This window comes from Idiotropiscis lumnitzeri, chromosome 8 (genome assembly GCF_059441095.1).
Source record: "Idiotropiscis lumnitzeri isolate Australia: NSW breed Sydney's pygmy pipehorse chromosome 8, RoL_Ilum_1.0, whole genome shotgun sequence".
Lineage (NCBI taxonomy): Eukaryota > Metazoa > Chordata > Actinopteri > Syngnathiformes > Syngnathidae > Idiotropiscis > Idiotropiscis lumnitzeri.
The window spans coordinates 6718418-6731555 of record NC_142398.1 but is presented as its reverse complement, the minus strand read 5'-3'; the positions used below and the strand labels follow the sequence as shown (position 1 = coordinate 6731555).

Below are 13138 nucleotides of genomic sequence, written 5' to 3'. Positions count from 1 at the left end.
AAATACTCTTTCAAAACCTCCTTATGTTGGACAGTACAATCCTCCAATTTAGACAGGCAGTACAAATGGGCTGATAGACAGACTATAAAGTGTGCAGATATTAATAATCACGCTAGTATATGTACATACTCTGGTGTTTTAGTGTGTACTCTTCTGCAAAGAGTCAACAGCACACTGCATAAAATATTGACCGTATTCATCTCCTGTCAGAGCTGTAGCAGTGAGAAGAGAGCCAGACAGTCATCACTGAACAACAGTTCCATCAATAACCAAAATCAATAAAATAAAAAAATTAAAAAGAATGCCACTAGGGGCCTATATTTCTCTGCAAACACATTTCTGCTCACTTTTCTTTGCTCCAGCTGAGTATTTTTTCTTAACTTTAGTTTAATTACATTGTACAGTCTTACTAATTTTTACACTTTAGAATTTGTGTCTAAATCATCCATTGACTTGGGTCCTCTCCTCTGCCTTATGCCACAGGTTCTCAATGGTGTTGAGATTTCGGGGCTGAGATGGCCATTGGAGGAGCTTGATTCTGTGTCTGGTGTCCCATTCCTACAATTTTCAGTATGAGAGGATGATTGATGAACATTAACTGCTATTAGGTCATTTAACACATCTTAACCAGAGGTGCCAATATAAATATATATATATATATATATATATATATATATATATATATATATATATATATATATATATATATATATATATATATATATATATATATATATATATATATATATATATATATATATATACATATATATATATATATATATATATATCAATTAAAGATTAAATAATTAAATAGAAAATAAATACGAAATTGGATAAATAAAAACACATTATGTTGCTGTTCTGTAAGGGTTCAGTATGGAGATGGCCCTCGGGAAGAAACTGTTTTTCAGTCTGTTCGTCTTTATTTTGATGCACCTGTAGCGCCTGCCAGAGGCAACAGGTCAAACAGGTGTGAGCTCGGGTGATTTTTCTTCATACATAAAAAAACATTAACCCTAAATTGACGCCCAAAGCTTTACTACGGTGGCCGAGAAAGGTCACAACAATTATTAAAACCGCAACACCACACTGAAACTCGGCACGACTGCAAAAGCCACAACACAACAACATTGAACTACTGTAGTTCAGTTGTTGTGACATTTCTTGGCCCCCCTACTTTACAGCTCTTAAAGCAACATTTTTTCCACTTTCATCAAAGAAAAAAATGAAAACCGAACTCCCAAGAGCATCAGTTTTGGCCCGTGGGTTGTGTGCTTCACATGGCTGATTAGATGCATAAATTACACTGGCAGTTATTGTACATTTGCATACGTACAAGAGCCCAGTAGACTCACCACGCGCGCACACACACGCGCACACGCACGCACGCGCGCACGCACACGCACACTATCCAGTTAGTGACGTAGCACGAGAAAAATACACACATCCAGCAGTAAAAACCCGTATTTATGAGCTTCCAAGTGTTTTCCGGATTCAAATGCCTTTTATTTTTGGAATTGAAAACAACCAAAGCAAAGATGCTCTGCAGCATCTATTGATTCGCTGCTTGGATCTTCTACAGTGTTGTTTATTCACCACATTATTGTTATTTTTCCGTATGTACTTGTTTTGTTTTTTGTTTTGACACGTCGACATCAGTCGAGTCAATGGATCAAAGCCCGTGGCAGCATAAACCGCCGGAGGTTAGCAGCAGACTAAAGCATTCAGGTGCCTCCTATCCCAGGACAGGACGTTTGTGCTTTACTAATCTCATGGGGGGAGGATAAAAAGATAAAAGCGAGGTGATCTGATACGAGCGGTTCGTGTTAGTTGCCAGGGATAAAAAAAAAACCTGGTGAGAACGAGTGCCCGCCCCCAGGGATTGTAGTGTTTTTTTTTTGTTTGTTTGCTTTTTTTGCAAGAATACTTCTGTCACAAATAAAATGACTTAATATTAGAGACTGAATTTGTGAAAATTCATCAATTAATTTAAAAAAAAATATGCAATGACATACCATCACCTGTCTATCTCTGTTATCTCTAGCTGGTGCAGCTAATTAATGTTTTGAACCTTTTTGTTGTTTGTTTTTTTAAATGTTTTTTTTTTATCACATTCATTTTTAATTTAGTTTTTAACTGAATACTTCTGTTGTTTATTGATATAGTTTTTTCTGATGTGTTTTCGTTTTTCTTTTTGTTTGTTTTGTTATGTTTTTATTGCATTCGTGTTGGTATTTTTTCATCTTTTCTTATATTTATTTTAAATTATTGTATTCATATTTCATACGCCTCTGTGGCCCGACTGGTTAGCAAAATGGCCTCACAGTGAGAGACAGCACAGGTCATGGGTTCGATCCCGGCTCTGGCCATCCTGTGTGGAGTTTACATGTTCTCCCCGTGCCTGCGTGGGTACTCCGGTTTCCTCCCACATTCCAAAAACATGCATGGTAGGTTGATAGGACACTCCAAGCTCACAGAGGTGTGACAGCGGATGGTTGTTAGTCTTTGTGTGCCCTGCGATTGACGGGCAACCAGCACCCCCCGCGACCCTTGTGAGAACAAGCAGTACAGATAATGGATGGATGGTGGATGGATAATAATAATTACAATAATAATTATAAAAGGTAAAGGTTGAATACTTGAGGGCAAAACTGTCACAAGAAAAACTCAAATAGTATCGACTGCCATGCAAGTGTAAAAAAGAAAAAGAAGTGCTGTCAAGTTTAAAAGGTTGTCGCCATAAACCCACAACATGTAAATGTGTAAATAAAATGATCATTCAATGGCAGTCAGCAGTGAAACAAGTGCTGATTTATAGAGGTGTGCTGTCCTCTAGTGGTCATCATTTGCAACTACAACCTATTCCAGTTGCCATGGGCTGTCTACAGGCAAGGTACATAGTACATACACCCTGAACTGGTCCCCAGCCAGTCTTTCCAGATGTTTGATGTACTAATCCATGATCCATCCTGGAGTCTATCTCACTTGCCTTCAGGCAAAAAGCGGGACACTCCGGACTGGTCGCGGTACACTCCGGACTGGTCGCCAGCCAATGGCAGGGCCTCATTCCACTCCCATTAACACCAAAGAACAATTTGGAGTCTTCAGTGGACCTAACATGCATGTTTTTTTTAATGCGAGCGAAATGAATAAATCATCGGTATTGAGCATTAAAAGAAAAAAAAGAACAAGCTGATTCAGATTTCACTCAATAAATGTGTTGCAAAGTTGGTTCTTGATTTCATATAAAATTCCCTCGCTCATTCATTCATCTATTCATTCACGCATGCATGCATGCATGCAGCATTAGAGTCTCAAAACAAGTTTCATTTCATGTTCTCCCACGTGTGTGGGTGGGTGTGTCAAGGCCAAAGTGTATGCAAGCACCGCCCGCTCGGAAAACTGGCAAATCGCAATTTTCTCTCTCTCTTTTTTTCCGTTTGACCTGGATTATGTTTGGCAAAATGGACGCCCAGCAGACAAGTTTAGTCCTGCCTACTTGGCATTGAAAAGAACTGGTTTCACGTGGTTGTGTGTGAGAGTTTTAGTTTGTGCACATTGTACAAAGTGAAGCTCGTAAAAGAAGAAATGAAAGCGGAATTAGAAATCTCATGTCCGTGTTTGTTTGCTCTGACAAAGCTTATTTATTGGCGTCTCGGATGTCTTCACTGGTGAGGAAATACGACTTCTTTGTTTGGCAACCATGAGCTCAAGAGACGGCAACAACTTGGTAAGGACTTGGACGAAATGACCAAAACATTTATTATGTATAATTTAAACAACATTTTGGCTCATAAATTACCAAAAACAAACTAGGAGATTGATTAATTGATTGTACATGTGACTTTTGTATTGCATCACTGGCAACCAAAATGCAAATTGATTTTTTTAATAATCCAACAAAGGAAATTTAGAGTAACAACCAGTATAAAAAAAAATGCTTTAATTATTGAAGTTGAAATAATTCAATGTTGAGTCTAGTCTAGTCTAGCACGCTGCTGTTCTTTTCTGCTGTTTTGATTTAGTTTAAAAGAAGACATGCTATTTGTTGGCGATGATTGACTTGAAATATTTTCAAGTGACAATTGAATAGTTTTTTAGTGAGCAGGCTTTTTTTAAGCAGAAACAAAAGAAAAAATGGCTTCTAAAAACTAGGGTGCAGTTTTTTGTGTAGCCAAAAAAAACCTAAATACTTGCCACCACTGGACTACATTATTATTTAAAAAGATTTTTTTCGTGTCTTAGCATGTTTGGTGGTAACATCACACCCATCACAGAGATCGGATGAACCTGATCAATGATTTTTAGTGTTTTTTTGAGTCTCTTCTCAAAATCACAACCGTTTCCCTGTCATTCTGACAGGTGATCTTTTTGTGCCACTTCATGCTGGTTTTCCTCGTTGAGGCTTCAGAGAAGAAGACCGCTTGCCGTATCCAAGGCACCACAGCCGACTGCAGCCGCCTGAGTCTGGCTGCCGTGCCGCCTGATCTCCCGAGCGATATCACCAGCTTGGATCTGTCCCACAACAGACTGAGCGAGGTTCCGCCGGCATCCCTGTCTCCCTATGCAGGTCTCCTACATCTGGATGTCAGTTTCAACAGCCTTACCAATCTGGATGGTGGGCTGTGCCGGGCGCTGCCTCTGCTGCAGACTCTCGATTTAGACCACAACGAGGTGCATGTCATCCGGGAGGAGGATCTGAGCGCCTGCGGAAGCCTGACCAGGTTTTGCTTGTCGAGCAACAGGCTGAAGTTGAAAGGGGAAGTATTCTCAGGGCTTCAGGTACTATAATCTGTATCTGGTGGCTTTCGGCTCACCGTGACTTATCTTTAGGGTCAGAGTAAACCACAGACAGGTATGCGCAATGTTGTAATAAGTCTCAAGTCTGAACTAAGTCATGTCTTCCCTTGTGCTCAACAAGTCATACAGTCTTGCTCTCTGAAAACATAAATTGGTTCAGGATATTTGGCTTGCTGGTTACATTTCGGCTTTATCCTGAAATATTGAGATTTAACCAATTAAGCCCCAATTACAAAAATGATCCACTTAAGTCATCAAGTCATGTGACTCCCCCATGTCTGCCTTTCAGAGTCTGAAATTCCTTGATGTGTCTAAAAACAACCTCAACTCTGCCAAACTTGGGTCCAGGCCTCAGATGCCCGACCTGGTGGAGGTCAGGTTAGGATTCAACACATTCTCAACTTTGGCCAACGACGACTTTGCTCTCTTTAGCCATTCAACATCTCTGCAGGTCCTCAACCTGGAATCCGCCAGCATCAAAACAGTAAGTAGTAAATTTGTATTTACACTTTTTTTTTTAAATTCACTTTTTGCTTTTTATTCGGGTTGGGTGAGTACACATACCAGGCATCGGTGTTGAGCCAATATCAGGCTTATTTGAAGGTGCCGGGAACTCGTGAAGGCTGACGATAACAGCCACGGATACTTAAGGTGGGAAAAAAAAAAATCTGACATTGACTAAATCTTCCTCAGCAGTATTTGTCACTCTACTGCAGCAGTTTGTCATAGGCGAATCATCATCATCTGCATCAAAAAGAAAAGTCTTCATTCACAGTTTGTTGTCCTTGTTTTTTTAGATTAAATAAATACTCGCTGTTATCGGTGAGTACTCAAAGAGTGAATACTGGTATTGGTCTAAACTGCCTTTTATGTCTCCTATTCATTTTTATTACCGTTCTCTTGCACTGAGGCCAAGTGGGGCAGTTGCTCATAACACCCAGAAATGGGGCAGCCAGCGTTGATGTGGTTCTTGACACTTGTTTTATAAAAAAAAAAGGACTACAGTGGAACAGTAGCACAGGGCATGCTCTGACATTTCAGTCTAAACCAGGGGTGGGCAAACTTTTTGACTGGCGGGCCACAATGAGTTCTAAAATTTGACAGAGGGGCCGGACCAGGAGCAGTTGGATGGAGTGTTTTGGTAACCTCACCTCATCGGAGAAAAAAAAAATACATTTAATTTGAAATGAAAGTGAACAAAAGAATTACAACAATATATATGTCTTAACAAGGTTTATTAGTTTAAATTTTTTCAAGTTCGGCGGGCCGGATAAAAACATTAAATGGGCCGCATGTGGCCCCCAGTCCGTAGTTTGCCCACACCTAGTCTAAAGCCTTCTCCACACCAATCCGACGTCGGCCGTCGTGGCCAACTGTCGCGTCGGCCTAGGAGTCGGCACTTTGGACCATAAAACGACGGATGTACACACTGCAAAAGCAAACTACCTACGGACCACAGGCGTGAGAAGTAGCAACCCTCCATGCCATCGCGGTAATAGTCACTGCATAGCCTTTCACGGTCACTTGCTGTATTTGTCCAGCACACTGATTCGCTAGCTGACAGCCAATCACAGTGATCATTTGTCCCGACATGTTGAATCGGCCGAGCACGTCCCCCAGACGCCCCAACAACGGCTCCGACTTGACAACTTGACACGTATACCGACTTTCCAATGGCCAACGTCGGATTAGTACGTAGAGGCTTTGAGACCAGTGATCAGTCCTTGGTGTCGTCTTCCTTTGAGCCCCAAGTCGTTGCAGCACTGAATAGGATATGCGGGACATACAGTACAAGTTTACCGGTTCAAATAGCCGTTGTCTGTGTATTTTTCCACAGGTGGAGCCTGGTTCCTTCCACCCCATTTCCCACTTACGTATGTTAATCATGGATGGGAGCAACATGGGAACGACGGCCATCTCCAAACTATGTGCTGCACTGTCAGGAACATCTATCCAGAAATTGTCCCTGCAGAGAATGAAGCTGGTTACACTCATCAATGCCACCTTCAAAGAGTTGCAGCAAACCAATATAACTTTGCTGGACCTCTCCGGCAACGGCTTAGGTAAAATCGAAAAGGGCTCGTTCCAATGGCTCGGCAAACTAGATGCTCTAGTTTTGTCCGACAATAACATCAAGCACTTAACCAAGCAGACGTTTCAGGGTCTTGACAGTTTAAAGAAGCTGGACTTGAGGAAAGCCCTGGTGAAAAGTCATACTTCCGCCACGCCTATCATCGACGACTTCTCTTTCCAGCCGTTGGGCGCCCTGGAGACTTTGGGTTTGCGGAGGACTTCGGCACGGGAGATTACTGCACACACCTTCACAGGCTTGAAAAGTCTCAAATATCTGGACCTGAGCTGGAGCAGCTACGTGTCATTGAAAAATATCTCCAACAAGACGCTGTCTTCGCTGGGCAGGTCATGCTTGCTGAAGCTCAACTTGACGGCGACAGACATTTTGCAGATTCAACGTGGAGCCTTCTCCCATTTGGGGAACCTGACTCACCTTTTTCTAGATTTCAATTTCATCAAGCAGACTCTGAGCGGGGCAGAGTTCCAAGGCTTGGATCAACTCCAGGAGCTTCACATGTCCTTCAACCGCCAGACCATCACCCTCAGCTCCATGTCGTTTGTTGCCGTTCCTCTTCTCAGGGTGCTGACGCTGAGTAAAAGCCTCACGGCCATGTCCTTGAACTTGGCTCGTTCTCCATTTGAGCCCTTGTCCAACCTCGCCTACTTGGACCTGAGCCATAATAACATTGCCAACTTGAGAGCCAACCTGCTGAGCAATCTCGTAAACCTGAAGGTCCTCAAGCTGCAACACAACAACCTGGCGCGGTTGTGGAAGGATGCCAATCTAGGTGGACCTGTACTCTTCCTGAAAGGGTTGGACAACATGACGAGCCTGCAGATGGACAGCAATGGGCTTGACGAGATCCCTGTGGAGGCGCTGCGCGGATTGAGTGGCCTGCGTGAGCTCAGCCTTAGTAACAATCTGCTCAACAACCTGAAGGACTCTGTGTTTGACAGCCTAACCTCCCTGAAAGTCTTAAATCTCCAGCGGAGCCTGATCACGGCCGTGAGGCCCGAGGTCTTCCAGATACCTTTGACCAACCTTAGCTTTCTCCTCATGGATAGGAATCCTTTCGACTGTACATGTGAGAGCATCCTGTGGTTTGTGACGTGGTTAAACACCACCAACACTACCAGCATTCCCAGCTTGAGGGGCCAATACATCTGCAACACGCCGCTGGCTTATTCCAACCGTTCCATCACAGAGTTCGACCCCCTGTCCTGCAGGGACGGGGCACCGTTCCGGGTGCTCTACATACTGAGCAGTACTCTAGTGATGCTGCTGACCGTGACAGCACTTGTAGTGCGCTTCCACAGCTGGAGGATCCAGTTCTATTGGAACATCCTGGTCAACCGGGCTTTAGGCTTCCGTGACGCCACGGTGGAGGAGAGCCGGCAGTTTGAATACGATGCTTACATCATCCACGCCGAGGTGGACAGCAGCTGGGTGGAAAGAGCCATGATTCCCCTTGAGGGCAAAGCCTGCAAGTTTTGCCTGGAGGACCGGGATTCCGTGCCAGGAAAGTCCCAGCTGGAGTCCATCGTGGAGAACATGAGGAACTCCCGGAAAATTCTTTTTGTGGTCACCGAAAGCCTCCTCAGCGATCCATGGTGCAGCCGGTAGGTAATTTTCTTTGTTCTTAAAACCACTTTTGCAAAGGTTGCCCAGGTTAAAGGAAGGACTAGCATAAATGTTCAATAAATTGCGGTGGATGTAATGCAACTCCTGTAAATCCCCCTAAAGTCCATCCAGCCATCCATTATCTGTGCCGCTTCTCCTCACTAGGGTCGCTGGAGGTGCTGGAGCCTATCCCAGCTGCCTTCGGGCAGTAGGTGGGGGACACCCTGAACTGGTGCCAGCCAATCACAGGGCACACATAGACGATTGATTGAAATTAGTCAGTCATGAATAGTACAACAGTTGATCCCCGTTTCTGGCCTTCCTGTGTGGAGTTCGCATGTTCTCCTTGTGCCTGTGCGGGTTTTCTTCGGGAACTCCGGTTTCTTCCAACATTCCAAAGAGATGCATGGTAGGTTGGTGTGACAATCCAAATTGTCCCCTGTTGCGAATGTGAGTGTGAATGAACACTGTAAATTGTCCTTAAGTGTGAGAGCGAGAGTTTTTTTGTCTTTGTGTGCCCTGCGATTTCAGTTCAGGGTGGAACCCGCCTACTACCCGATGCAATCTGAGGTAGGCTCCAGCACTATCAGGACCCTTGTGCGGATAAGTGACTCAAAAAATGGATTGATGATTGGGTTGTAGAGAAATATCAATCTGATTTTAGAAGAACCATAGAACAGAAACAGCTGCTTTAAGGATTTTAAATGATATCCCGTACAGATATGGATAAAGTCACAGTCTTAGTGCTACTGGATCTAAGTGCTGCTTTTGATCCTGCAGATCAGCACATTTTATTAAATAGACTTAAAAATTAGTCACTGATGGTGTCGTGGTACACTCACCTGACTTGTGTGCGGGCAGCGAGGGTTCGGGTCCCGCTCAGTGGTGGTGTCGGTGTGTGCCTTGCAACTGGCTGGCGACCAGTTCAGGGTGTAGTGCGCCTCTCGCCCATAGTTAGCTGGGATAGGCTCCAGCATCCCCACGACCCTGTACAAGATGAGCGGTGTGGATGATGACGCATGACTTAAAAACCGGGTGGGCATTTCTGGTACTGCTTTTAGCTGTTTTTATTCCTATCAGACAGACAGACATTTCTTTATAAATATGGATACTTGTTCCTCCAAAAAGAAATGAGATTCATTTCAATTTTAAGCCCAATACTTTTTAATATTTATATGCTTCCCCTTGGGGGGCGAAATCAGGAGACAAGGCATGAGCTTCTCCAGCTACGCTGCCGACACACAGCCATGTCTCACGCAGGGCCTATTGATACCCTTTTAAATTGTATTTTAGATATTTAGTCATGGATGGCAGATAATTTCCTAGAGCTCAATCAGGACAAAACAGAGGCTGTAGTTATCATCCTGCGGGGTCTCCTTAGCCCAGGACCAGGGTTAAGGTCTACCCCGGTCAATCTGGGCCAGGGGTCTCTGTGACGGTGGCGCTCCCTGGGGCCGTAGGTTATTGAGTTCCCCTTGAGTATCCTTTTCTCATGTGAATTCAGTGTGCTATTTAACACAGGTATCAGGTTTTGAGTATGTGTGTGTTTTGTGTGTGTGAGAGCGCAGGCATGCTCATGGAAATATATATATGTTGTTTGGGTATGTTAGGAGGAAGAGTGCCGCTCTCCTTTTTATTCATTATTATACAGCACTTTGAGTTACGTGTCATGTATGAAAAATGCTATATAAATGAAATTTGATTTGAAATGCTTCCCGCCATGCAGCTTCAAAGCCCATCATGCATTGCACCAGGTGATGGAGGCCAGCAGGGACTCCGTTATACTGGTCTTCCTGCAGGACATACACGACTACAAGCTATCGCGCTCGCTCTTCCTGCGCCGTGGCATGCTGAGGCAACGCTGCGTCCTCCACTGGCCCGTCCACAAGGAGCAAGTGGTTGCCTTCCGTCAGAAGCTGCTCATCGCCCTCGGGATGACCAATCAATTTCCACCCCTGCTTTGAACAACCTAGCGGCCTTTGGTGCAGGTTAGGGAATTTGTTCTCACTTTGGTGTGAATGGGCCAGGCAAACCTAAAGTCACAAACTGGTACGGCAAAACCAACAAATGTGTGATGTGACATTTCATTTTGTACACTTGCACATAGTAATATTTAATCACAAAAAATTCCATGATTAATTGCGATTATTCACATTTTTCAACTAATTTTTTTGTGACGCTTGTAACAGATATTTACTTCAATAATATCTTGGAATTGGTGCAAAATCACCAAATATGAAGTATGTTTAATTCAAAAGACTGTTCTAATAGCTTTCTTTGATTCTTAAATATGTTCTAAATGGAGACATCTTTACATGCATTTTTCTTCGAAACATTTCTCAAAACTGCCCATAAGCGCCACACTCCAGCAGTGTTGGTTTGCCAGGCCCAGTGGTAACTTGTTCTGAGACGTGCTAATGATGTATAGTTTATATGGCACAATATTGGCAAAGTATGCAAATTATTTTTGAAGTAAATCAAACTGAGTTAATTGAGTACATATTTAATTGAGTTAAAAAATGGATTAATCACCTGAGTTAACGCTTTAATTTTGACAGCCCAATTTGAGAATTGAAATCTAATTTCTGGTTGTCATCTTTGGTTAGACAGTCGGGTCCACATATTAGCAACAGCTCTCAGAATCTCATTACACTGTGTAAAAATTTATTTAAGGGTAAAAGTCACTCTCTAAGCATCAATCTATCCATCCCTTCTGTGTCCCACATTTGTTCTCCGAATAAATTAATAAATTACATATTTGTGTCATAAGAAACTATGGAGGTATTTTAGTACTATTTCATGCAATGATGTAACATAAAATTACATATTTTGTTTACACTGTTAAGAATATAGTACGATTTTATTAATAAATTTAAAACTATGAGTGACATCTAGTGGCTATTCCTACTTACTACACCCTACAGGTTATGTATTTGACGTGAATAATACATGAACTCTTACTTTTGCGCATTAGACAATCTTGGTTTACCCTGAAGTGGTCGCGTGTCAACTGCACCCATTTTCATCCATTCCAAGGGACTGCCACGTCGCGTCGTCTGCTGACAACGGAAATGGACGTCCAAGTGCCCCAACCTTCAGTCTCACTCGTTTTTTTGTTTGGGTCACGTGATCGTGGCAATGCGAGCCGAATGCACTTTGACCTCAATTTCAGCTGACAGCAAGAGTGCGCTATGAGACAAAATGGCCACTCCCTTATATGGATGAAAATTGGTGGATTCATCCACTTATTTCTTATTCCACAATATTTATTAGAGTGGCTTGTTTATACCAGCGAGGGCACGTAGAATATATTACAAAAAATTGCTTTTAATGTGAGTTCCCGTTTCAAAGTCCCCCTCTCTCTTAGAGTCGCCATCCGCTGTAGATTTTACTATGCTGCCCATTTGCTAATGCACCTAGTTACAGCAAGTATTTTGTACTAATTGCTGCATTGGTTCTTCTGAGAATGCCTTCCATATGAAAGTAACTTTGGTAGTGTTTGTGCTTTAGTCTGTTTTTGCATTGGTCTACTGTAAAGATTGACAAATGGGTATATTTAGCGGTAATTAGATAAAAGCCTAGCAAAAATTCAGCCAATCTGTACTTGGCTCGGCTGTGTTTGTGAACATCAGATTGCGTTAATTTTTTCAATTGTTGCAAATAATTTTTCATCATCTTGTCATGGATGAAATCGGTTCAAATGGAGACTGAGGGCTAAACAATATGTCTTAAATTTCATATTGTGGTATAATTTTAATCCCGGCACTGTTTGTGATCTCAATGAGTGCAAAAATGTTTGCGACCAATAATCTGCTTCAGTGTGGCGCAAGCGAGCATTGCCCGCAATTTGCTAGCAGCAGCTCGGAGCTGTTTCCATTGCATGGCCTGCATACGAGTTACTTCACAGTCTAATGGCTGCCATTTTGACCAACTAGTAATCTAACTCTTTATGCTATCAAATGCAGCAGTCAGATTAAGATTTCATGCACTGTAGATGGCACACTCCAAAAACATTCACGCCCATCTGTGATGTGACACATTAAATTACCGTTTGATTTGCTCAGAACAATCTTTAAAATACTGAACACGTGCATTCAATTTCTGTAACGTAATACTTTCACCTTTCCATTCTTTAACTCAAAATAAATACTTTCACCTGTAGGCTTACATCAACTCAAAAAAAATGTTTCATTTTGAGTGGGACCAACCAGTTGGTAGTGGCACTTTTGTCACGTTCTGAGGCAATTTTTGTCGTTTGCCCATTTTGCAAGGCGGTTCATCACACGCACGAGGACCGATTCGTAGGCCGGACTAAAATCAACCTCCGGCCTTGGTTAATCGAAGCATTTTTTTTTATTTGTCTTTGTTTCCTTTCTATTGCAAATTGTTTTAAATGAAACTCTGGTCATGGATAAAACTTTCACAGCGAGAGGATCTTTTTGTCTTGACGTTGACTTGAACTGTAAACCATTATGATGCATGAAAAATAAACAAATACGAGTAATGTGTTCTCTATTAGTATCTAACCTGATTAATTTCCATTTAATTGCTTTCTCTTTTCAGTGAGACCCATCCTGACCTCCATCTGCAGGCATGCCCAAACTGACTGCAAGTTATTTGTCAAAACTCCGGAGATTTGCT

General features: G+C 42.6%; 1 protein-coding gene across 1 annotated transcript; it reads left to right on the top strand.

Annotated features, from left to right (window-relative positions):
• Window positions 1-3453: 3453 nt before the first annotated feature.
• On the top strand, window positions 3454-13138 carry tlr3 (toll-like receptor 3). The gene is made up of 6 exons (XM_088302073.1): window positions 3454-3733; window positions 4366-4785; window positions 5093-5287; window positions 6641-8496; window positions 10224-10485; window positions 13061-13138. The coding sequence occupies exons 1-5, from the start codon at window positions 3707-3709 to the stop codon at window positions 10459-10461; spliced, it is 2736 nt and encodes a 911-aa protein (XP_088158199.1). The 5' UTR covers window positions 3454-3706; the 3' UTR covers window positions 10462-10485; window positions 13061-13138.